Source organism: Nannospalax galili, unplaced genomic scaffold, assembly GCF_000622305.1.
Source record: "Nannospalax galili isolate Female #2095 unplaced genomic scaffold, S.galili_v1.0 scaffold291, whole genome shotgun sequence".
NCBI lineage: Eukaryota > Metazoa > Chordata > Mammalia > Rodentia > Spalacidae > Nannospalax > Nannospalax galili.
In genome coordinates this window covers 4953343-4977110 of record NW_008330588.1, presented here as the reverse complement: position 1 = coordinate 4977110, position 23768 = coordinate 4953343, and the positions used below count along the sequence as shown (strand labels likewise).

Below are 23768 nucleotides of genomic sequence, written 5' to 3'. Positions count from 1 at the left end.
TCATTTTTAATCTCTGCTAATGGGTGCACAATACATAAAGATACAACTTGTGACATCGATTATATGCATTGGACAGAGGGCAGAAATATAAAGTTCATATCAGCTTAGATTAGAATATCACATGTATTCTCTATCATAACAAAAGAAGTTAAAAGACACTTAAAATATTTTACCATTAAAAATCTGTAAATGAAGGTAAGAAGTAAAGAAATAAAATGTATAAAAATACAAAGTGGTAATATGCTCATCCCTTTCATTCACTGCTTATAATTAGAATGAATAAATCAATCAGGAGATAATGATCAATAAAAGAAGATATAATAAAACAAAACAAAAATAACACCAAAAACCATAACACAACAAACAAACAAAAAGCTGGATCCAAATATGTGTTCTCTCCTGGGACTTTTGTTAGCCTAAACCAGGTTGAAGGCGAACGCGTGAAGCGCCCATCTCATTCAAAAGGGAACCAAAGAAATCAGAAACAGATCAGATTCAAGGGGCAAAGACAGATGATAAATCATGGTCAACGTGTCAATTCATGGTAAGACCCTACTGCCTAAGACACTAAATGTGTGAGTTACAGAATAAACAAGGAGAAATCAAGCTGGTCCTGATCTCAGCACTTCATATCCACTGGCTAATGTTCATAGTCCTGGAAGGTGCTGTGTATACTACGAAAAGAGAAAATAAATCGTCATTCTTATCCAACTGTGAACGCTGCAAGCTACAGTAAAATCTGGCCTGGCAAGATAGGCCCACTTGTGCAATTATGGCACGAATGTTCTGGGAATAACAAACCATCTTCTATCTTCATTTAAGGCCTACTTCACAGGATGGAGCCCATAACAGGTACTGCTGTTAAGGCCAAAAACCTGTGGCTAGACAAGTCATAGGCCATAGAGAGAAGCTACCACTGTTATTCTGCTAAATAGACATAGTACTAAACTATTCTGGGGGCTTGTTGTTATTCCCATAGGTCAGGGCATCTCTCAACTCTCACCAGTGAAGCTTCTTCTTGCAGCAAATGGCAATTAACAAAAATGTGCAGAGAATAAGAGGCTGCTAAGGGCTTAGCCTTAAATGGGGTACCTATATCATGCTTTTTCCGCCCAAAGCTCAGGGAGCATGAGGAGGTGAAAAGATTGTAAGAACCAGAGGTGATGGATAAATACAAGGAAACTGTTTTCCAAACACAACAGGGCAGTTGTACATATGAACCAACAGTGCTTGTGACAACATGGACAAGACCTGTGTAATTCAAAGACAGATCAAAACAAAGCATGAATAAGAAGCTGGGAAGTCCCCTACCATTACTAAGTTAGGGTTAATATGTGTTTTATAGTCCTGCAGTATTATAATTATGAAATTCAGTGCACCATAATATATGGTCATGATTGTACTATTGTCTTGGTCAATTATTCCTTTGACTAGAATGAGGTGACCTTCTTTATCTCTTCTGATTGCTTTTAATTTGAAGTCTATTTTGTCAAGTATTAGAATTGCAATGCCTGCTTGCTTCTTTGTGCCATTTGCTTGGAGTATTTTTTTTTCCATCCATTCACCTTCAGGTAGTGCCTGTCCTTGAAGGTGAGATGAGTTTCTTGAAGACAGCAAAAAAGGAGTATTTTGTTCCTTAATCCATTCCACTTGCCTATGTCTTTTGACTGGGAAGTTGAGGCCATTGATATCTAGAGTTATTATTGAAAGATGTGCATTGGTTACTGCCCTTTTAATTTGTTTATGCTTGGTTCTATTTTGTGTTTCTGTACTAGTACTTCTTTTGTTGTTTTCTTTCTGTAACTTCTTGGATATAGTCATTCCTAATTTTGATCCTCTGTATTGCTTTGAGTAGGGTTGGTTTAGTGGACATGAATTCTTTCAGCTAATTGTGTCATGGAAAAATTTCCATTCCCCTTTAAATATGATAGTTTTGCTGGGTGAAATATTCTGGGTTGCCATCCATGGTCATTTAGAACTGGGAATTCTTAGGTCCAGGCTCTTCTGGCTTTCATAGTTTGCACTGAAAGTCAGCTGCAATTCTGATGGGTTTTCCTTTACATACAACTTGTTTTTCTCTATCATCTTTCAGTACCCTCTCTTTGTTCTGTACATTTACTGTTTTACTATGACATGCCATGGGGAGTTTCTATTCTGTTCCTGTCTAATTGGTGTTCTGTGTACTTCTTTAATGTGTATATGTCTTTCCTTACTTTAGAGACATTTTCTTCTATAATCCTGTTGAAGATCTGGTTAATGCCAGTGGCCTAGGATTCGTCTCCTTCCTCTATGACTATGATGTATAAGTTTGGTCTTTAGGTGGTGTCCCACATTTCCTGTATATTCCATTCTTGTGTTTAAAAAATTATAGTCTTTGCTTAAGGAGTCCAGTTCCTCAACTTTGTCAGCCATTCTTGTTACTCTGTTCTCTGTTTCATTCATTCTGCTTGTAAGGCTTTTTCCCGCTGTTTCAAACAGACTTGTTGAGATTTTTAATTCCACCTTCATTTCAGCTTGGGTTTTCTTCAATACTTCTAGCTCTTTTGTGTATCCACTTTTCAAGTACTGAATTGTTTTGCTTTTTCATTCAGACACATATTTGTATTTTCTTGAACTTCCATCACAAGTTTATGCCTATTCTCTTTGAGTTCATTCCAGTTTTTCCTGGATCCTCCAAAGCTCATCCTTTGAAAAAGAAAAAAGAAATGGGATGGGGAAATAGAAATAAGAAAGCAAATGTTCTTATTCACATAAGAAGTCTTTACTACACAGTTCTTTGATCATGTTTATTTTTTTAATTCTGCATCATGGGGTTCTTCAAGGTGATTATCGTTGTGCACTCTGTAGCTTTGTTGGGACATAGTCTCTTGGTTTTTCATATTATTTTTGGTTTTGAATTGCCATTTGGACATACAGATATCTTTTGTTGGTTGTGTGTCCAATGGGAAATTCTGTTGTTCCTTTGTTTAGTTGAAGTTTGTTTCTGTTCATATCATTGATACAGCTTGGTTTCTTTTTGCTTAGGTGTGAAAAGTTAGTTGGTGTGTGCTTGAGGTTCTCACAGGTAGTAGGCTGGTCTGGGTAGTAGGCAGGTCTGTGGTAGACAGATCTGGAGGGGGACCAAGAGGAGGATGGGAGGGCAGCCTGTGAAGGGTGTAACAAATAAAGATGGGGAATTGACCTAGTCTTGGTGCCATGGATCAGGACACAGTGGGCAGGTCTGGACTAAGAGTGGACTCCAGAGATCTGAGGCAGCAGAGCAGGAGTGGACCTGGGCTCAAGGATAGAAGGGGAACGGGGGGTTGGGGGGAGAGTGGAGGTGCTCAGGCTGCAGGGGCATAAAGATGGAGTGGGTGGTATATGACTTACCAGGGTTGTGGGCCTGTGTCAGTCAGATCAGGAGGCAAAGGGCATGATGGGGGTGGGGACAGCCTGTGGAGGGTCTCACAAACTATGCTAGAGGATTACAGTAGTCTGGATTAGGAAGCTTGTGGAAAGTGTGGAGGAGCTCAGGCTGCAGGGTAATCAAGACATAGTGAGCAAGATCTCAATTTGAATTTGAATATTTTAAGGAAAAAGCTCAGAACATGGCTCTGGGCAAAAGCGCTTGTTGCACAGGCCTGAGGACTGGAGTTTGAATCTCCAGACATGGGGTCTGAATGTAGTCAAAACACACTGTATGAAATTCTTGAAGAATCAGTAAAAATATTTTTATGAAGGATCAATTCATATGTGTATATTTTGGGATGCTTCTACGGTGGTAGGTTTCCAGGTGACTTTTTTCTGTTGCCCCTCCCCATGTTCCCTCCTCTGGTCCATCCTCCCAGTCCCCATTCCCCTAACTTTAATCTTTTACGCCATTATTCCCTCTTCCCTTTTTATCACTGCATTCTATCCTCCCTCCCATGATGCCTCTCCCCATGGCCATTTACTAGTTTCCTCATCTCTATGAATTTTTCAACTGAAATACACACATCTAAGAATTTAGAGTTAACACCCACTTATGAGAGAGCATGTGACATTTTCTTATTGGTTGAGTTACATCACTCAGGATGACTGTTTCCAGTTCCATCCATTTACCTGAGAATTTCATGACTTCATTTTTCCTAACAACTGAATAGTATTCCATTGTGTAAATGTACCATATTTTCATTATCCATTTGTCAGTTGTTGGACTTCAAAGTTGATTCCATTTTGCAGCTATTGTGAGCACAGCAGCAATGAACCAGATGAATAGATCTCTAGTAGGATAGAGTCCTTTGTGTGTATGCCCAGGAGGTATGGTTGGATCATGTGGTAGATATATTTCTCTGTTTTTGAGGAATCACTACACTGATTTCCATAGTGGTTGCACTAGTTTTCACTCCCACAAAGGCTCAGAGATCATTGCAGAAGAAGGGGCCATGAAGGTTGTAAGAGCCAGAGATGGTCGATAACCACAAAGAAGCAGAGTTTTCCAGATAGTTGGTAATTTACTCATATGAACTCACAGCAATGGTGACAACATGCACAAGACTCACCTAAACTCAAACCAGACAGTGGGGAAGAAGGTAAGAGGCCCCAGCTGTAGCTGAGGAACTATTGGTGACTGGCGGTTGCTGGTAGAGGGAGAGTCAGTTTCCTTTAACTGTGTGACTTTCTTTAACTGGATAGATTGAGCAGATTCCAATGTAACAGAGTATATAAAATCAGGCAGAGGGAATTGAGAGGGGTACAGATAGGGGAGGTACAGCTATTTAATTATTTAAATATAGTTAAAATTATTGTAAGAAAGTTTCAAAAATTCAATTAAAAATGAAAAGAGAAACATGTAATGCAGTTCACAAAAAAGTGTTAATTCGGTGAGAAAATGTAGCAATTATAAACATGTATGTGTCAGATCCTCTAGCTGAGTGAAACATTAGCAGAGGGAGAGGGAGAACCATTGAATCATAATAGTGAAGGACATCAACACCACACTTTTCATAATGACGGAACAAGATGGAAGCAGAGGATTTGGACGTTACCATAGACTGTGGATCTAACAGGCCTGTGCAGAAGACTCCATCCAACTACAACAGAATACACATTTTTAAATACACATTTCCTAGGATGGTGCCCATGTTCAGTCACAAAACAAACATTAATGAACTTGAAATGATACCAAGTATATTTTCTCATCATAATATAGGGACACCAGAAAGCAACCTGATGTGACAATCCACATTTATGTATAAATTAAACAGCACATTCTGAAACAATGATCAAATAAGAAATCACAGAGGGAGTCAGAATAGAAGCTGAGGGAAATGGAAAGAAAAGGCAGCAAGCCAAAACATGAGGGATACAAGAAAGGCAGTTCTACCAGTGACACAGATAGCTATAAACACATCTATTAAGAAGATCCAGCATCATCAAACTGAATCTGCACCTGAGTAATTAGATAAAGAAAACAGCCTATGTATAAGCTATCAGAAGACAAGGGATTGTAATACCCTGCTTGTTCCCTCTTTCTCACAGGATATTAGTAGAGGCTTTTTTTTTTTTTTAACCACCATACACTCTCGCTGTAATGCCCCATTACAGATCTAAAAATCAATTAGAACAATTAATCAGGGACCGGAATCCCCAACACAGATGCAAAATAGGCTTTTTGTTTTTGTACATTGATTATCTCAGCCATTTTTTTTTGTTATAGTAACAGAAAACGTACCAATACACTGACAATGAGTGTTGTAGTAGTGAGTTATGCAGTAATAGTAAGTCAACATCATATTGAGTATTTTGGACACAAACTGCATATACTATATCAGTTTCTTTACTTGAAACTGGAAAAGATAACCTTATAGTGACAGAAATCAGTGCTTGTCTTGGGCCTGGGGTGAAGCTGGGGATGATTGGGAAAAGTTACAAAGGAATATAATTGAAATACTCCATGTGTTGATTGGGAGAGAAGGTACATTTTGTATAAAGTATCATCCAAGAAAGTTCTAATTATCTGTCATCTATCTATCTATCTATCTATCTATCTATCATCTATTTATCTATCCTCTATCCTCTATCTATTTATCTATCTTTCATCTATCTACCATCTATCTATTTATCTATCTATCTATCATCAATCATCTATCATCTATCAATCAATCTATCTATCTGTCTATCTATCTATCTATCGCAGAAGAGAAAGGGAAAACTTGGGGGGATATGAGGAGGAAAGGAATCCTTCAGGAAACTGGTTAAAGATTCCTGACGGTAGAGAAACAAATTTCCAGCACAACTAGCAACTGCCTACGGCCTTTCTTTTTCAGCTGTAAGCTCAAAATGTTCTAGGAAACTCACAAGAAAGCACATTTATAGGGAAAGTACATGTGTTAAACACCTTGTGTAACCATAGTAGGTCCTGGTTTTACTAACTAGGGTATCAGTCCATCTGAGCATCTTCAGATAGTCTCACTTCTCAAAAGTGGGGGGGGGGTAGGTTTCTCAGCAACCCTTGTAACTGGAGAGTCACCCAATCTATCTGTCTGTCTGTCTATTTATCAGCTATCATCTATCATCATCTATCTATCTATCTATCTATCATCTACCTATCAATCATCTATCTGTCATCTATCTATCTATTATCTATCTATCTATCATCTACCATCTATCATCTATCTATCTATCATCTATCTATCTATCTATCTATCTATGTATAGATCTATCCTCTATCATCTATCTCTCTATCTATCTATCTATCTATGTATAGATCTATCCTCTATCATCTATCTCTCTATCTATCTATCTATCTATGTATAGATCTATCCTCTATCATCTATCTCTCTATCTATCTATCTATCTATGTATAGATCTATCCTCTATCATCTATCTCTCTATCTATCTATCTATCTATGTATAGATCTATCCTCTATCATCTATCTCTCTATCTATCTATCTATCTATGTATAGATCTATCCTCTATCATCTATCTCTCTATCTATCTATCTATCTATGTATAGATCTATCCTCTATCATCTATCTCTCTATCTATCTATCTATCTATGTATAGATCTATCCTCTATCATCTATCTCTCTATCTATCTATCTATCTATGTATAGATCTATCCTCTATCATCTATCTCTCTATCTATCTATCTATCTATGTATAGATCTATCCTCTATCATCTATCTCTCTATCTATCTATCTATCTATGTATAGATCTATCCTCTATCATCTATCTCTCTATCTATCTATCTATCTATGTATAGATCTATCCTCTATCATCTATCTCTCTATCTATCTATCTATCTATGTATAGATCTATCCTCTATCATCTATCTCTCTATCTATCTATCTATCTATGTATAGATCTATCCTCTATCATCTATCTCTCTATCTATCTATCTATCTATGTATAGATCTATCCTCTATCATCTATCTCTCTATCTATCTATCTATCTATGTATAGATCTATCCTCTATCATCTATCTCTCTATCTATCTATCTATCTATGTATAGATCTATCCTCTATCATCTATCTCTCTATCTATCTATCTATCTATGTATAGATCTATCCTCTATCATCTATCTCTCTATCTATCTATCTATCTATGTATAGATCTATCCTCTATCATCTATCTCTCTATCTATCTATCTATCTATGTATAGATCTATCCTCTATCATCTATCTCTCTATCTATCTATCTATCTATGTATAGATCTATCCTCTATCATCTATCTCTCTATCTATCTATCTATCTATGTATAGATCTATCCTCTATCATCTATCTATCTAGCTATCTATTATCTATCTATCATCCATCTAGTCTATCTATCTATCATCTATCTATCTATTTATCTATCTATCCTCTATCATCTATCTATCTATCTATCTATCTATTATCTATCTATCATCCATCTAGTCTATCTATCTATCTATCTATCTATCTATCTATCTATCTATCTATCTATCTATCTATCTATCTATCTATCTATCTATCTATCTATCTATCTATCTATCTATCTATCTATCTATCTATCTATCTATCTATCTATCTATCTATCTATCTATCTATCTATCTATCTATCTATCTATCTATCTATCTATCTATCTATCTATCTATCTATCTATCTATCTATCTATCTATCTATCTATCTATCTATCTATCTATCTATCTATCTATCTATCTATCTATCTATCTATCTATCTATCTATCTATCTATCTATCTATCTATCTATCTATGTATAGATCTATCCTCTATCATCTATCTATCTATCTATATCTACCTATTTATCTATCATCTATCATCTATCTATCTATCAATCTATCATCTATCTAATCTATCTATCATTTATCTATCTATCATCTATCAATCATCTATCTATCATTTATCTATCTATCTATCTATCAATCTATCTATCTATCATCTATCTATCTATCTATCATCTATCCATCTATCATATATCTATCAATCATCTATCTATCTATCTATCTATCATCTATCTATTATCTATCTATCTAATCTATCATCTATCATCATCTATCTATCACCTATCATCTATTTACCTACCTACCTATCTATCTATCTATCTATCATCTATCATCTATCTACCTACCTATCTATCATCTATCTCTTATCTATCTATCATCTATCTATCTTCTACCATCTATCTACATCTTACTATATATCTTTATCTATCTTCTACCTACTTACTTATCTGAAAACATACTGAGGAAACTAGGAATTGGGGAGCCATCCTATCTACGAACCCCCAAAGTTGTTGAATACCTGCAAATATTCCCCACTTAGTGACCACTGAATTGTTCATCACCTCATTCCCAGGAAATATCAAGGGATGAGGCCTTAGGCTGTTCACAGTGTTTCACTACAAAACATTTCCTGCTTAAAACTGGACTCTGAATAGTGAGGGAAAATGAACTTGGTCTGTCTGTCCTTCTCATGATGTTTTCATATCCCGGGATACGTCTGCCTTTTCCACAGAAATAGTGTGCTTTTGACTAGAGGGAAAGTTCTTTATTTCTGACAGCAGGTGTCACAGTTGCCTAACAAAAGAGAAGCACTGCTATATGTTTTCTTAATGCAGAAGAGAAAGGCACCTCAAAACACAGCTCCAAAATACACCTGAAGGGAACACCGTTGTGAGCTCTGCGAAGCTCAGCTGCAGCATCTATTTAAAAAAAAATGTTTCTTGAAGGAAAAGGAACACTACTTGCTTCATAAAATATCTCTATGCATGTATGTATATAAAACACACATGTATACTTCTTCATAGATGGTAAAATGTGAGAAAATATGGCATGTCATTCCTCCAACTAAGCATGTATGCATCCCTGCTGTTTCCAGTTTCTTGGGAAACCCCACTCCCCTGACTTTGCTCCCCACTTTGCCAGCTTCTATGTGCAGGGTTCTCCGTCCTTACCTAGAAGATTGCTGGGTGCCACTCATGCCTGAAGGCTGCATGACAGTGACACAGTGTTTTAGGGCTCAGGGCCTGCAGTGGTACCGGATGGGGCTAAGCACTGCAGCTCCTTGCACGTGGACACAGAGATGGTACCCATCCTTTCAGCTTGAACAAGGAGTGTCTAGCAGGGAAACAAAGAATTCTCCATTCTCATTGCCTGTTGGCCCGAGGGTTTTCCCGTAGTATAAACACAGTCACAGCAGGGAAAATCAACTGGCCACACACCTCTGAAAGATGAGCGTTTCCCAAGATACCTTGAGCAACCTTACCTTCCTGTGGTCTTAGAGAGATTCTGCCTGTGACTTTAATATTGAACACTGGATTCCTTCCCTTCCACGCCCCCCAACTCCTTTCTATACTAGTGAAGGAACCCAGGGCCTCACACATGCTAGGAAAATGCTCTACCATTGAGCCACATCCCCAACCATGAGTTCATTTTTTAAATGATGATAAATTACTCTTTGCTCGATGTCCTCCATTATAGTTAAGATTATCACATCCTTTCTGGTGAGTTTTTAGGTGTCGTCCAAGTTCTCTTAGGGTCCCTTGCTTCTGGAGCTCTTAGACAAACCATATAACACATCTTTATCTGAATTTTTCATAGTTTATATCCTGGGTAGGGGAAACAGAGTAACTTACAAAGGCCAACACCTGGTGCCCCCACAAAGATGAACACCTGGTGCCCCGTTTCACTCTGTGGCTCAGCACCTCTTGTTCCAGATTGCTTCCACACCCTGCCCAAAGTCTCCATTAGCTTTCGTTGCATGCCTCGTGGGCCTGTGGTCTCACCCCAGATCAGTAAATATCCCCTCTTATGTCCACATGGGAGAGACTGGGCCATTTTTTTTCTGGGCCTCTGCTGCCAAGATGGTGCCAATGCACCTCCCTCCATGGCTAACTCTGCAGCCAAGTCTCTGCAGCAGGCCCCGCCCCTTGGAGGAACAAATACCCCTCAGGACACACTAGGCTATGAGGTAGTTCAGGGATGCAGAACCTGCCTAGCATGCACAATGACCTGGGGTTTATACTGAGCACTGAAAAAGCAAGGTGAATGTTCTTTCATGGGATAGGAGCTCTCTACCTAATGTGTCCACGTAGGTGAACTGGGGAAATCACTGTGGTATATCCAACACATAGTCATCATTTTTTCTGTACTTCCATTTATCCCACGAGAGGGAGAAATATTGCAATAAATAAATAAATAATTACAAACCAAAGAATATTGAGTATTTCAATTATCCATTAGCAGTGGTTGTGACATTGCATACACACACACACACACATACACACACACACACACACAAAGACAGCCCTTCCCAAGTTAAAAAGCAGGAAGTGCCGTTCTTTAAATTGAAATTGTGTCATGCAACTGTAGCCTGAGCAAAATTTGGAAAAGGAAATATAGAGGATAATGTTCATGCCAGTCTGCTGCTGGGAGGAGGAGGCTGTGCAGTCAGAGGATCACTGCACCCATGATTTGGGAAAAGCAGAGCATTGGAGAACTGACAAGGTGCCCATGCCAGGACCAGGCAGGAAAGGGCCAGTGTAAATGAACGGCTTTGCAGCTGTTTTAGGAAATTATTGGTGTCCAAATAGAGTGACAAGTCAATGGACCACCCAAAGCTGGAAAACAAGAACTCAGTTTAATAAGGAGACAAGATGGGCACAAATAGAACAGAACAGGACAGAGAGGCCAGGAATCAACTCTCACATACACAGTGACTGGTCTTTTGAATTCGATGTAATTTTAATTTGATGGAGAAAGGTACATATCTTTTCAACAAACAATGCTGGCTATATATGTGGAAAAAAATGAACACTGGACTTTCCCCAACACCATGCGTGAGCATGTATTTGAAATATGTCATAGGCTTGAGCATAAAAGCTGAAAGTATATGATTTCTGAAAGAAAGTCTAAGAAAAAAATCTTGGCAATGAAGGGGATGCAAAGCCATGTTGGTTCAGGGCAAATACAGATGAGGGGAATCAGATTTCATCAATCTTGAAAAATGACATTAAGAAAATGGAAAGGCAAGTCTCAAGCCTGTAAGAGATCATTTATATGTACATATCTGACTTGTCTGAGATATTTGAGACCCATATTGTAGGCAAAAGACTTGTCTCTAGAATAGCAGTGCTCCAAATGATCAGTCAGCAGTGCATACACAGCACATAGATAGGTAGAAGGGGCAGTCATGATGGAAGACATTTTCAGACAACAAATGAGACAAGAAAAGCCTCTATTTACCTTCAAAAGGACTATTTTTAAGTATATGAGTGTTTTTCCTGCATGTATGTATCTGCACTGTATACATGCAGTGCTTATGGAAGCCAGAAGAGGGCATTGGATACCCCCAAATTGGAGTTACAAGTGGTTGTGAGCTGCCATATGGGTACTAGGAATCAAACAGAGTCCTCTGCAAAAGGAAGTATTCTTAACCACTGAGCATTTCACCAGCCCTTTTCTCTCTTGTTTTTTGAAACAGCTTTTAGGCTGCCCTGGAACTTTCTAGGTATCCTGAGGTTGGTTGAGTTCAGCTTATCCTCCTGCCTTAGCATTATCCTGCATCATTTGGCTTGAGACTGAAGTTGGGGGGGGTCTGTACAATGTAATAAGTTGCTTTCTGTGGTGGTTTGAATGAGAACTGTCCCCCATAGTCTCAAGTATTTAAATATTTGGTTAAGTGGTGGTCCTGTATGGGGAGGGACATGGAACCGTTAGGAGGTGTGTAGACTTTGAGCATTCATAGACTTGCCCCACTCCCAGTTGCTCTCTCTGCTTCCTGTGTGTGCTTGAAGATGTGACTGCTGAGCTTCCTGCTCCAGCTGCCTTTTCCTCCATGCCTTCCACCGTGATGGGCTCTTACCCCTCTGGAACCATAAACCAAATAAAGTCTTCTAGAAGTTGCCTTACTCGTGGTGTTTTATCACAGCATTAGAAAAGTAACTAGTATCATTTTCCTTTGAGTGAAAGGGGGAGGAGAAATTAAATGAACCTGAAGGTAAAGTCATCCTGGTTGAACTAATCTTAATTCTCAGAAGAAACACATAGGGTGCCATCTTGGCAGTGATTGTCCCAGTAAGTGGACCCAGGAAATCCCATGAAATGGAAAACCACCTTACAGGGTTCAGCGGATTTTTCTCTATCTGACTGGCTTGGCTGAGAAAAACTTCAAGACTCAATAGTTTGGGGAGGAAGTCTGTGCAATTCATGACATGTGACTCCAGAGCAAGCGATCTGCTCCCAAGATGTTTGGTTCCTCTAATTCACTCTTTTAAAAAATTATTATTTTTTAAAATTTTATGTGTATGAGTGTATTGCCTACATGCAAGTGTACTCATGTAGTGCCCGTGGAGGTCAAACAATGACTTTCTGAAGAGTTCTATGATCCTAGCAATGACTTACCTTTTCTGCATAAGTTCATAAATCCAATAGAAAATATTTGATTGGCTATTTGGTAACATACCGATTATGTACAGTTTTTCTACTGCTCTAGTATCTAAGTTCATTTTCTGTAAAAGTGGATATTTTCATAACAAAAAAGTAGTCATCTCAAAGTTGAGATTCATTCAACAAAATATTTTAGTTCAGTAACTACTTAAGACTTAGACTTTAAAACCACTTGGAATTTTTTTTCATTTCTAATATTTTCATTGAGTTGTATGCTTTTCATATAATACATCTTAATCAAATTTAGATCCTCTTCCTCCCCCCATCATGCCCCCCCCAGATATCAGGTATTCGGTCATATATGTTAAGTCCTTTCAGTCAAGCATTTCTATCAGGTGTCCCTTGGTGCAAGTTCCTCCACTGGAATCTAGTCAGTCCATCTAGTGACACTCACTTAAGAAAGATCTACTCTCACTGCACAGTAATCATTTGCCAATAGTTCCTTGGTTAGGGTTGTGGCCTGCTACCCATTTCTCCTGTCCTATGCTGGGTTTTTGTCTTAATGAGTTGGCATGGGACTTGTGCTTGCTAAAACCATTGCTGCAAGTTCAAAACCATTTGGAATTAAGAGTCACCCTTTCTCTAAAATACCCAACAGCTTTTAGAGTCTGGATGGTGTTAGATAGGCCTGGAAAGGGAATTCCCAGTCCATTCCCTCCCCTGCCCCCAACTTCTGCATATGGTGTCAAGTAATTGAGGCAGAATATTTTTCAAGGTGAACAATAACCAAGATCTTGACTCCTCCAGAAAAATTTGAAAATATTCAGGTTTGAAAATGCTCACACGTTAAACATTGTTTTTTATTAATGAACATGGTTTATTATATCAACCAATGAATGAAGCCAGTTCCATTAAAATGGAAGCAACAGAGACTTGTCAAAATAAACCTTACACATGATACTGAAAGAGATGTGTGAGAAAATATATTTAATAAGTGAAAAGGTTTTGCATTTCACTAATATCCCCATGTAGCAGAAGCCCTTAGAAGAGCAAAGCAAGGTGGGAACTGATGAGCAGTGAGGGGTGGGGGGGACTCTCCTTTCCTCTATGTGAACCACCTCACTCAGCAGCTGGCATTGCTCTTTCCTAAGCAAAGTGAGACTAGGGTTAAAGGACAAGTCACCTGCCATTTTACAATTTTGGAGAAATGGAATAATTTAGTGGTGCATTTTACAGCTCTTTTTTTTTTGTTCCTCAAAGAGCAATGCTAAAACCATGCTTTCAGGGTACTGATGTACACAGGGATGGCAGGCTTAACTATATAGGCAACTTCTCTAATTTTATTTCTTACTTGCTATCTACTGGACTGGTAGAAATACTGAAAGTAGAGTAGATAAGAAAAGGTAAAAATAGGCAAAAAAATTAATAATTCCTTCAGTATCCACTCGGGTTAGGTTCCACAGCCCCCTGGATTCCAAAATCTGCATGTTGGAAGTATATTGGCATATAACTACTGAAATTCTCCTAAGTACTTTATGCCAAGTGTAGATTACTTCTAATATTTAATGCAGTATAAATGCTTTGTAAATAATTGTTGCATTGCATTGTTTAGGGGATGATGATAAGAAAATGCCTGTACGTTCACTATGGACACATGGATGCGAAACAGACTACAGAGCCCATCTGTATACAAACACAAACTGAAAACACACAAGACCCCAGATGCAGTCAGAGTTCTTGATTTCTGTTCTCATAAAGTAGCTGCTCACTGAAGTAGAGTCTGGTTCATTGGCTGATTAAAAACAAGAAAGAAGCTGTGGTTATTTTAAATATATGGATCAACAACATAAAAGAAAATTTATAAACATAAAGAGTACTAACAGCCTTACTGGGAGAACATATCAAATTGGTTCTATGAATCAGCTAAAGAAAGAATTCAGTAACTTGTCTTAAAGACCCACTGCATTTGTGGGGGGACATGGGAAGTAAAACTAAGACTAGAATTTAAGTGTCCATTCTGTCCTTCAGGTCAAACTGCCTATCCTACACGGCAAGGAACAGATTTTGCCTATTGTTCCAGTCCCAGAAAGAGTGAAGCAGATTTTTGGCTGTTCTGTTTTGTTTTGTTTTGACATGCTGTGCTTTGGGCAAAATTTCTGCAGAGTGGTTTCACATCTGTTCACAGAGGTGGAATTCAGGGGTGCTTGGTACACGAATGAAGAATATCCCTTGTCTTTTGATCTTGTTTATCCTCTTCTGAGGAGATACTTAACACAAGTGGAGTTATTTTTGCTTTCTATGCAGTATTAATTCCAGGAAATATTCAAGAAAGACAGCGCAGAATAACTTTCTGTCTCACAGACCCTGAACCCCATCTTTGAGATGTTTGTGTTGCCATATTTATATTCAGAGACTATTCACACCGAAACAGATACCAACTTCCAGCACTTGGCTTCTATGTCCAAAATCACATAGGACTGTGTAACACACAAAAATAATACCTGGATTACGGTCCAATTAGACACTTTAGAAGGAATAAAATTGTCAAATTTTATATCTTGTTCTTAAATACTATTGATTTTCTGACTACCTTGCAAATTGCAACCATCAGCTCTAACAGAGACTGAAATGTGTTTGGCATCAAGTCTTTAAAAATACACTTCTTCTCTTCCTAGAAACCTGCATTAAACTTATCATTGGAAAGCACACAAATTTTGTCCCAGATTGTAAGAATCATAATCTCACAAATGTCCACGTAATCCCTTTTCTCACCCACGTGTGCTCGCATAGGCTTAGTAGTACTTATAACGCATGTCTTCTTCTCTACAAGATTAAGTTGTTTAAAAAGTTTAAAATAACTTTGTTTTTAGTGTGTTATCAACCCAGTGGGGCACATTTCTCAAATCTGAAAGATTTGTTTTGGGAACATAGAGAGGGGGGTCACTCACACGACATGGTTAGAAGCATCTCCACAGTTAGGTCCTGACTTCAGCTTACAGGCCAGGGGCTCACAGCAAAGATTGGTGCATTCCTTCAAACCATGACAAAGCAGTCATTCAACCGTTCCCCACATTTAGGTATAAGACAGCAATGAAGTGGAATTTCACTTTTTAAACTAAATTACCTTGTTTCACAAATTTGAATGACAATAACCAGGGAAATTTAATATTAGAAATAAATGCTGTGCTCGCTGAACACTGTCTCCTCAAAGAATGCATATAGACTCATGCAAAAATTTCTACAAATAAATTTGGTCTAGAAGGTATTTCATGTAAATCAATTGAACACTTCAAAGTGGAAAACTTCTAGACTATTCTGATGTACCAAAATAGAGAAATAAGTAAGCTTAAGATTCAGCTTGATAATACTGGATAATACTGTTATTGAAATGAGTAACAGGTGTGTGCTCACGTGCACACACATGCTTTATTAGTAAAACACCAGTTTATAACACAATAACTGTATTAAAACTATGTGAATTTTTTTAGTTCAAAATGCAGGGATTGCCTAATTATATGGAATAAAAATCCATTAAATTAAGAATCAGGGGAGAAAACAGCTCATGTTATTTTGGTAAATGGCAAAATTTGTTGAAAACTTCAGGAGCTATAATTTAAATATTCAAACATTATTTTCCTTATTGTAAACTATACCTCAGTATTATAAAGAAAATGTAGGTGACAAATAGACAAAAATATCCAATAAAATGAAGGATAAAAAAGATTATTCATATTGTATATTTTATGGAAAATTTAGCAAATATCATAAGACATGGAAAAGGTATAATACCCCCAAAATGCAAATCACATTTTCATTGTGTATGTAGTACATAATTCCTTATCTAGCTAAAATAGAGGTCAACTCTTCAAAAATGATATATTGCCGGGCGTGGTGGCGCATGCCTTTAATCCCAGCACTCGGAAGGCAGGGGCAGGCAGATCCTCTGTGAGTTCGAGGCCAGCCTAGTCTACAGAGTGAGTTCCAGGCAGCTGGAGCTACAGGGAGACCCTGTCTCAAAAAGACCGAAAAAAAAAAGGTATATCACTAATACAGCTGTCCGAGAAATAAAATCAGTAGCACTTACAGCAAAGTCACAAGGAAATATTAGACAGACAGCAGGAAGGAAAATAGGAATTACTGCAGAATAGGTCTTCAGATTGTGCCAGAACTAGATGAAGAATCTGACACATAACTTCTTGAGAAGCTTTAAAAGCAAAATATCCTTTAAAACAACACCCACTGTTGTAAAATATCCCCAGTCTTCACAGGGAGATATGAACTTAATGTATTGACATTGAATTTCAATTGTGTTTGGGAACAAATTGATTTTAAAAAAATCCCAAGTTTTCATGGAAGAATTACCCAATTGCTAGGTATTTAGTAATTACTAAGGACTGCTAAAGAATTACTCTGTAAATTCTGCAACAAATGCCTAAAAGCCAAAAGCATCAAAGAGAATTTCTATGAAAATGCTTTGTAAAGTTATAATCATGAAAACAGCATGATGAAAGTAAGAAACATCTAGACAGAATAATTATTTTTAAAACCTAAAAAATAAAGACAGGCACAGTAGCAACAAAAATGATATATAAGAGCTAAGAGAACATATAAAGTATAGGCACTATTTTTTTAATTTTTATTTATTCATTTTTATTTTTTGCATTTCTAGGGATTGAAACTAGGGTCCCCTGCATGTTGAGCAAGTGTTCTGCTATTGATCTCTAATTATAACCAGTTGAGTTTGGGGTATAGAAATTGTTTTATATTAAAATATAGTTGTTCATCTCCCAAAATAACACAGGCTATTGCCACAGTCCTTGATTATCTTCCAGAACTTGAAGGTAAGACCCTATTGCTGAAGAATGGGCACACTTTGGATAACAGGACTTTGAGCAATGGAGCTGGAACCGACCTGGAAGCCTCCTCCCTGAAGACTAGCTCTCACAGTTCTAGAGGATACTATGCAAGCTGCTAAGGGAGAAAATCAATCAATGGTCCAACCCAGCTCTAAAGTCTAATAATGACAACTAATGGCCCAGCAAACTGTCTCTATTGGTGCAGTAGTGGCACTTTTATCTAGGGGGTAATTAGGAGTTATCTAGTTGGACTTAAAGTCCTCTCAATGGAAGGGAAGTCATGGGTAGCACTGTAAATATAGCCAAACATACGTGGCTGGAGAGGTCATAGATTCTAGAGAAAACCCTATCTCTGTCATATCTCTAGACAAATGGTATTTCTTACTGTCCGCTAAGTATGAATCCTTATATTTACAAAAAAGTATACCTACCATCAAAGAAGCTTCTTTTTGCAAAACAGATGGAAGCTATCACAGAGTTCCACAACTGGTCACACACAGAGAATACGTGTCTAAGAGCTGTCCAGCCCTAGGTGACACATCTATAGTGGAACCTCTACACCTAAGGCTGATAGATCATAGTGGAACAGGGCATAGAAAGAATACTAACACACCCCTTAATTCTCACCAGCAAGGCTTCCTCCTACGACAGAGTGTGATGCACACAGAAGGCCACAACTGGCTAAATTTTAGAGAATACGGGAATGCAGAGTGCGTATCCCTGGATAGGACTCCTATATTAAAACTCACACACCCAGGCCTCAGGGATCATTGTGGAAGAGGGGTCTGAAAGATTGTAAGAGCCAGGGTTGGTGCATGAACATAAGGAAACAGAGGCTTTTAGGCCACTTGGAACTTGCTTATATAAATTTGTAACAATGGTGTCAGCATGCACAAGACCCATGCCAACTCAATCAGATAAAAACCCAGCATAGAGGGAACCCGGCAGCAGGTCCCAGACCTAGCTGAGGAACTATTGGCAACTGATTACTGTGAGGTGATGGAAAGTGACTCTAGATAGGTTGACTAGACTCTAGTGGATGAACTTGGACTGAGGGACATCTGGGTCCAGATGCTTGACAGGATAGAAGTTAACATATACGACAGAATGCATGTAATCTGGTGGGAGGGGCTATGAGGGGGCCCAGATGTGGGAGGTGGTCTAAATTTGATGAATATCTATTATAGGAAATCCACAAACACTCAATAAAAATATTTTAAAGAAATATCCATTCATAAACCTGAATTTGTTAGTTTTATTTAATTATAAAACACCAGTCAGGTATGGAAAAACAGGAGTTGACTGATAAGCTTCAAGAATATTTGATCTTCCATAAGCTGTGGTTCTCTGTTCCTTCTCTTTCTCACCCCCATGTCTCCTCCTCCTTTCCATGTGGACACATATTGAGAATCCGTTGTCTACCTGCTTAAACAGCTGTGATTATCAACTGTAACTCTCTTCCACTGAAGGAACCTTATTGGAATGTGAGCAACTCAGAATGCATTCAATCTAAAGTTAATTTAATGAAACGCTCAATCTATTAATAAAATTCTATACATCACTGTAACTAACAAAACACAATACTTTTCACAAATTATTAAATTGTACTGTGTAGCTACGTAATGCTTCCAACCTCTGAATAAATGAGCTGGTCCACAGATAAGATCCTTATGCTCTCTCACAGAGCTGTCGAAAGTAATGAATGAATCGTGGCTTTCATTTGGATTCACCAATTCCTAGCTTTGGTCCTCAAACTGATTAACTTAACTTTTCTGATAATACGGATAATGATAACTCCTATTTTGTGTGTTTCTTTTATGTAAGAAGGAAGGTGCTGCATTTAAAGCACTTTGTAGATTGTCACATAACAATTTCTTCTAATAGTGGTTATTTTTCTTGCCTTAAAAGTAAAAGAGGGTTACAAAGTAGAATTTTCTTAGAAATCTAAAATGAGATAGGCATGGTGTTGCACTCCTGTAATCCCAGGAGGATCATGAACTGGACAGCAGCCTGGGTTATATCATGAAAGACTATCTCAGAAACAAAGAAGAAATCAAATCAGGCATTGCTGGAAGGCCTCTGTCTGAAGCATTCATTGGAGTACATAGATGCCTTGAAATTTTATGATCATTAGCAAAATTGCAACAGTCTTCTTTAATGTTCTTTGCTAGAAGTCCATTTTCTACGTGTTTATGTGATATTTCTCTACTCCTTTGTTTTATCAACTGCTTGGTTCACGATTATCTTTGTGAACAAGAGAAAATCCCTGTGGAAAAGCCTTACTTCTAGATCTGTAATCATTACTATTCGGCAAATGACTGACTGTAATTTAGGAATATCTGAGTCATATGTCTTGAAAACACAGGCCATATTACAATAATGATTTACTTCTTTACATTTGGCTTCACGCAAACATGCTGTGATCAGATTCTGGCTTTTGAAATGCTTTTCACAGGATGACTAAAATCAAGACAAAACAAAAAGGGCTAATAAATTTCTATTTCTCATGATGATACCAAGTTCATCTTCAAAAAGAATTCCAAAATAGCATTAAAAAGAAAAGGTGGCAGAGAGGTAGATCAGTGATTAGTTAGGAGAGCTTTCTGCTCAATGTGAGGGTCAGAGTTTAGATCTCAGCCCCAATCAGGTGGCTTACAACTGCCTATAACTCAAGCTCTAAGGGACCTGACACCCTCTTCTCTCCTCAAAGGGCACCTACATACACATATGTGCATACACTCATACAAACACATGCACACACATGTAAATGAATGAAAAGCAAAGTAAAATCCTCTAAAAAAGAAAAAGGGAAAATTAAAGTCCATAATTGTTATACCCCACTAGCTGTGTTAAAAATCTTAAAAGCAGTGATCTCAGCAGACCAGCAGACAGTGCCTGTTTCAGGCTTCACTCTGGCATAGGGGCTGAGAACACAGGGGACTGACTGAGAGCACCCAGCTCCTGCCTCCATGTGGTGGTGAGCCTCCCCTAATTGCACTATACCCAACCCCCTAATTGGGATTGCATGAGCCCCCAACGCCCTAGCTGGGATTGTGTGAGGCCCCTCCCAAGGCCCTGGTGCAGACCTGGCTTTAGTAGGATAAGGCTGAGATCTTAGCAGACAGCCTGAGAGGACAAGTTCTGACTGCCATCTGTGTAGTGGTTGTGATTTCAGCAGGCCACCAGAGTGCCTGTTTCTGGCTACCCTCTGGCATAGGGGCTAAGAACTCAGCAGACTGACTGAAAGTTCCAAAATTGCCCCCCCCTTAGGGAATGTCCCAAACTTTGCTATGAGTTCCTGCTAGTAGGGGTCCAAAACTTAGAAGGAAGCCTGGGTGTACCTGACTAGACCCTGACTTAGGTTTCTGTGGGTGCCCCTGAGTAGCTGATCTGAAGCCATCAGCTCCCTCCAAAATAAAACCTGAGAGGACCTGAAACCTGGACCAATAAGCTTTGCATAAACAATAAGAAAATGACCAAGGCACACCAATAATACAAACAAAAACATGCTTCAACTTAATTCTCATATCAGAATCACAAACAACAAAAGAAATTCACAAGCCAAAAATCACAATGAAAGAATAATAAAATGGAAAGCCAAAACACTATGCCTCCACCAGACTCCATCAGTCCTATAAAAGAGTTCTACAAGGAGAATCATCTAGAGCTAACCCAAGACACAGAATTTAAAAGAAAAATCATAAACATGACCAAGGAATTAAACAAATTTAAAGAACGCACAAAGAAATCAAAGAACTGAAAGAAGATATGGATAAACTTCTGAATGAATTCACAAAAGAGATAGAAACATTGAAGAAAACTCAGGCAGAAATAAAGAAGGAAGTGAAAAACTCAATAACCCAACTTGAAACAACAGGGGAAAGCCTCACCACTAGAATGAATAAAGTGGAAAACAGAATATCAACACTGGAGCATAAAGTTGAAGAACTGGACCACTCAAAGAGTATGGAAAATTAAAAAAAAATACACAGGGCTGGAATATGCAAGAGATATGGGACACCATGAAATGACCAAATCTACAGATCATAGGAATAGAGGAAGGAGAATTTTAGGTTATTGGTATTGACCAGCTCTTAAACAGGATTGTAGAAGATAATTTCCCCATATTAAGGAAAGACATCCCCATACAAATACAGGAAGCACATAGAACACCAAATAGATAGGATCAGAAAAGAAACTCCCCACAACATATCATAGTAAAATCCCTAAATGTACAGAACAAAGAGAGAATACTGAAAGCATTAAAAGAAAAACAACAGATCACATACAAAGAAAAGCCCATCAGAATTACAGCTGACTTATCAACGCAAACTATGAAAGCCAGAAGAGCCTGGACCAAGGTATTTCCAGTTCTACATGCTAATAGATGCCAGCCTAGAATACTTTGCCCAGCAAAAATGTCTATTATGGTTGAGGGGGGGAAGAAAAATCTTCCATGACACGAATAGCCTGAAAGAATACATGTCCACAAAACCAGCCCTTCAAAGAACACTTAAAGCAATACAGAGAGCAGAGAGAGAAACAACTATACACCAGGGGTAATGAAAGAAAATAAATAAAAGTTATAATAGAGGAAACACGAAATTAGACAGAGAACAAAAACAGCCATCAAAATGACGACAAACAATACACATCTTTCAATAACCTTAAATATCAATGGACTGAACTCCCCTGTCGAAAGACACAGGCTAAGTGAATGGATTAAGAAACAAAATCCATCTCTTTGCTGTCTGCAAGAAACCCTTCTCACCTTCAAGGACAGGCACTACCTTAAGGTGCAATTATGGAAAAGAAAATTCCAAGTAAATGGCACTAAGAAACAAGCGGGAGTTGCAATTCTAATATCTGACAGAATAGACTTCAAAGTAAAACTAATCAGAAGAGATGAGGAAGGTGACTTCATTCTTATCAAAGGAACACTTAACCAAGAAGATATTACAATCCTTAACATATATGCACCATACTCTGGTGCACCCAAATTCATAAAAACAACGCGACAGGACTTTAAGACACAAATTAACACCAACTCAGTAATAGTAGGGGACTTCAATACCCCACTGTCTCCATTAGACAGGTCAATTGGACAAAGAATAAACAGAGAGACATCTGAATTAAATGAAACCATACATTAAATGGCCCTATCAGACATCTTTGGAATATTCCACCCAAGCACCAAAGAATACACTTTCTACTCAGCATCCCATGGAACTTTTTCAAAAATTGACCACATACTGGGCCATGAAACAAACCTCAACAAATGCAAAAATATTGAAATAATTCCATGTATTCTATTGGATCACAATGCAATAAAGCTCAAAATCAACACAGGACAAAGCCCTAGTCACTACACAAACTCATGGCAACTGAATAACACACTGCTGAACGATGAGTGGGTCAAGAAGAAAATAAGAAAGAAAAGAATTCCTGAAATTCAACGAAAAGGACAACACAACACAACCTCTGGGACACTTTGAAAGCAGTCTTGCACAAAAGTCAATTCCAAATGGATCAAAGACTTCAATGTAAAGCCTGAAACTGTTAGAAGAAAACATTGGGAAAAATCTGCAGGATATAGGTGTAGGAAAGGATTTTCTAAACTGGACATCAATTGCTCAGGGAACACGGGCAAGAATTAACAAATGGGACCTCATTAAACTAAAAAGCTTCTGTACATCAAAGGAGGCAACCAGGGAAGCAAACAGAAAACCCACAGAATGGGAGAAAATCTTCACCAGCGACACATCCGACAGAGGTGTATTATCCAGAATATAGAACAAACTAAAAAACAGAGAATCAAGGCAAGAAGTAACCCAATTAAAAGCTGAGCTAAGGAGCTGAACAGAGAGTTCTCAGAAGAAGAAGTAAAGATGGCTATGAAGCATCTTAAAAGATGTTCAACATCACTAATAATCAGAGAAATGCAAATTAAAACCACTTTAAGATTTCACCTTACCCCAGTCAGACTGGCTAAGATCAAGAAAACAAATGTTACCAACTGCACAGCACTGACGGGCTAAGAGACTAGTAGATCCTCTCTGCATGTGCAGTGGAGGGCAA

At 38.2% G+C, this 23768-nt stretch overlaps 1 protein-coding gene across 1 annotated transcript in view; it reads right to left on the bottom strand.

Moving 5' to 3' along the window:
- Positions 1-15778: 15778 nt before the first annotated feature.
- Adamdec1 (ADAM like decysin 1) overlaps positions 15779-23768 on the bottom strand; it is a 22681-nt gene continuing 14691 nt past the window's right edge. Inside the window, exon 12 of the mRNA XM_017802565.1 lies at positions 15779-15865. Coding sequence (XP_017658054.1) covers positions 15779-15865 — 87 coding nt within the window. The remainder of the gene's footprint in view (positions 15866-23768) is intronic.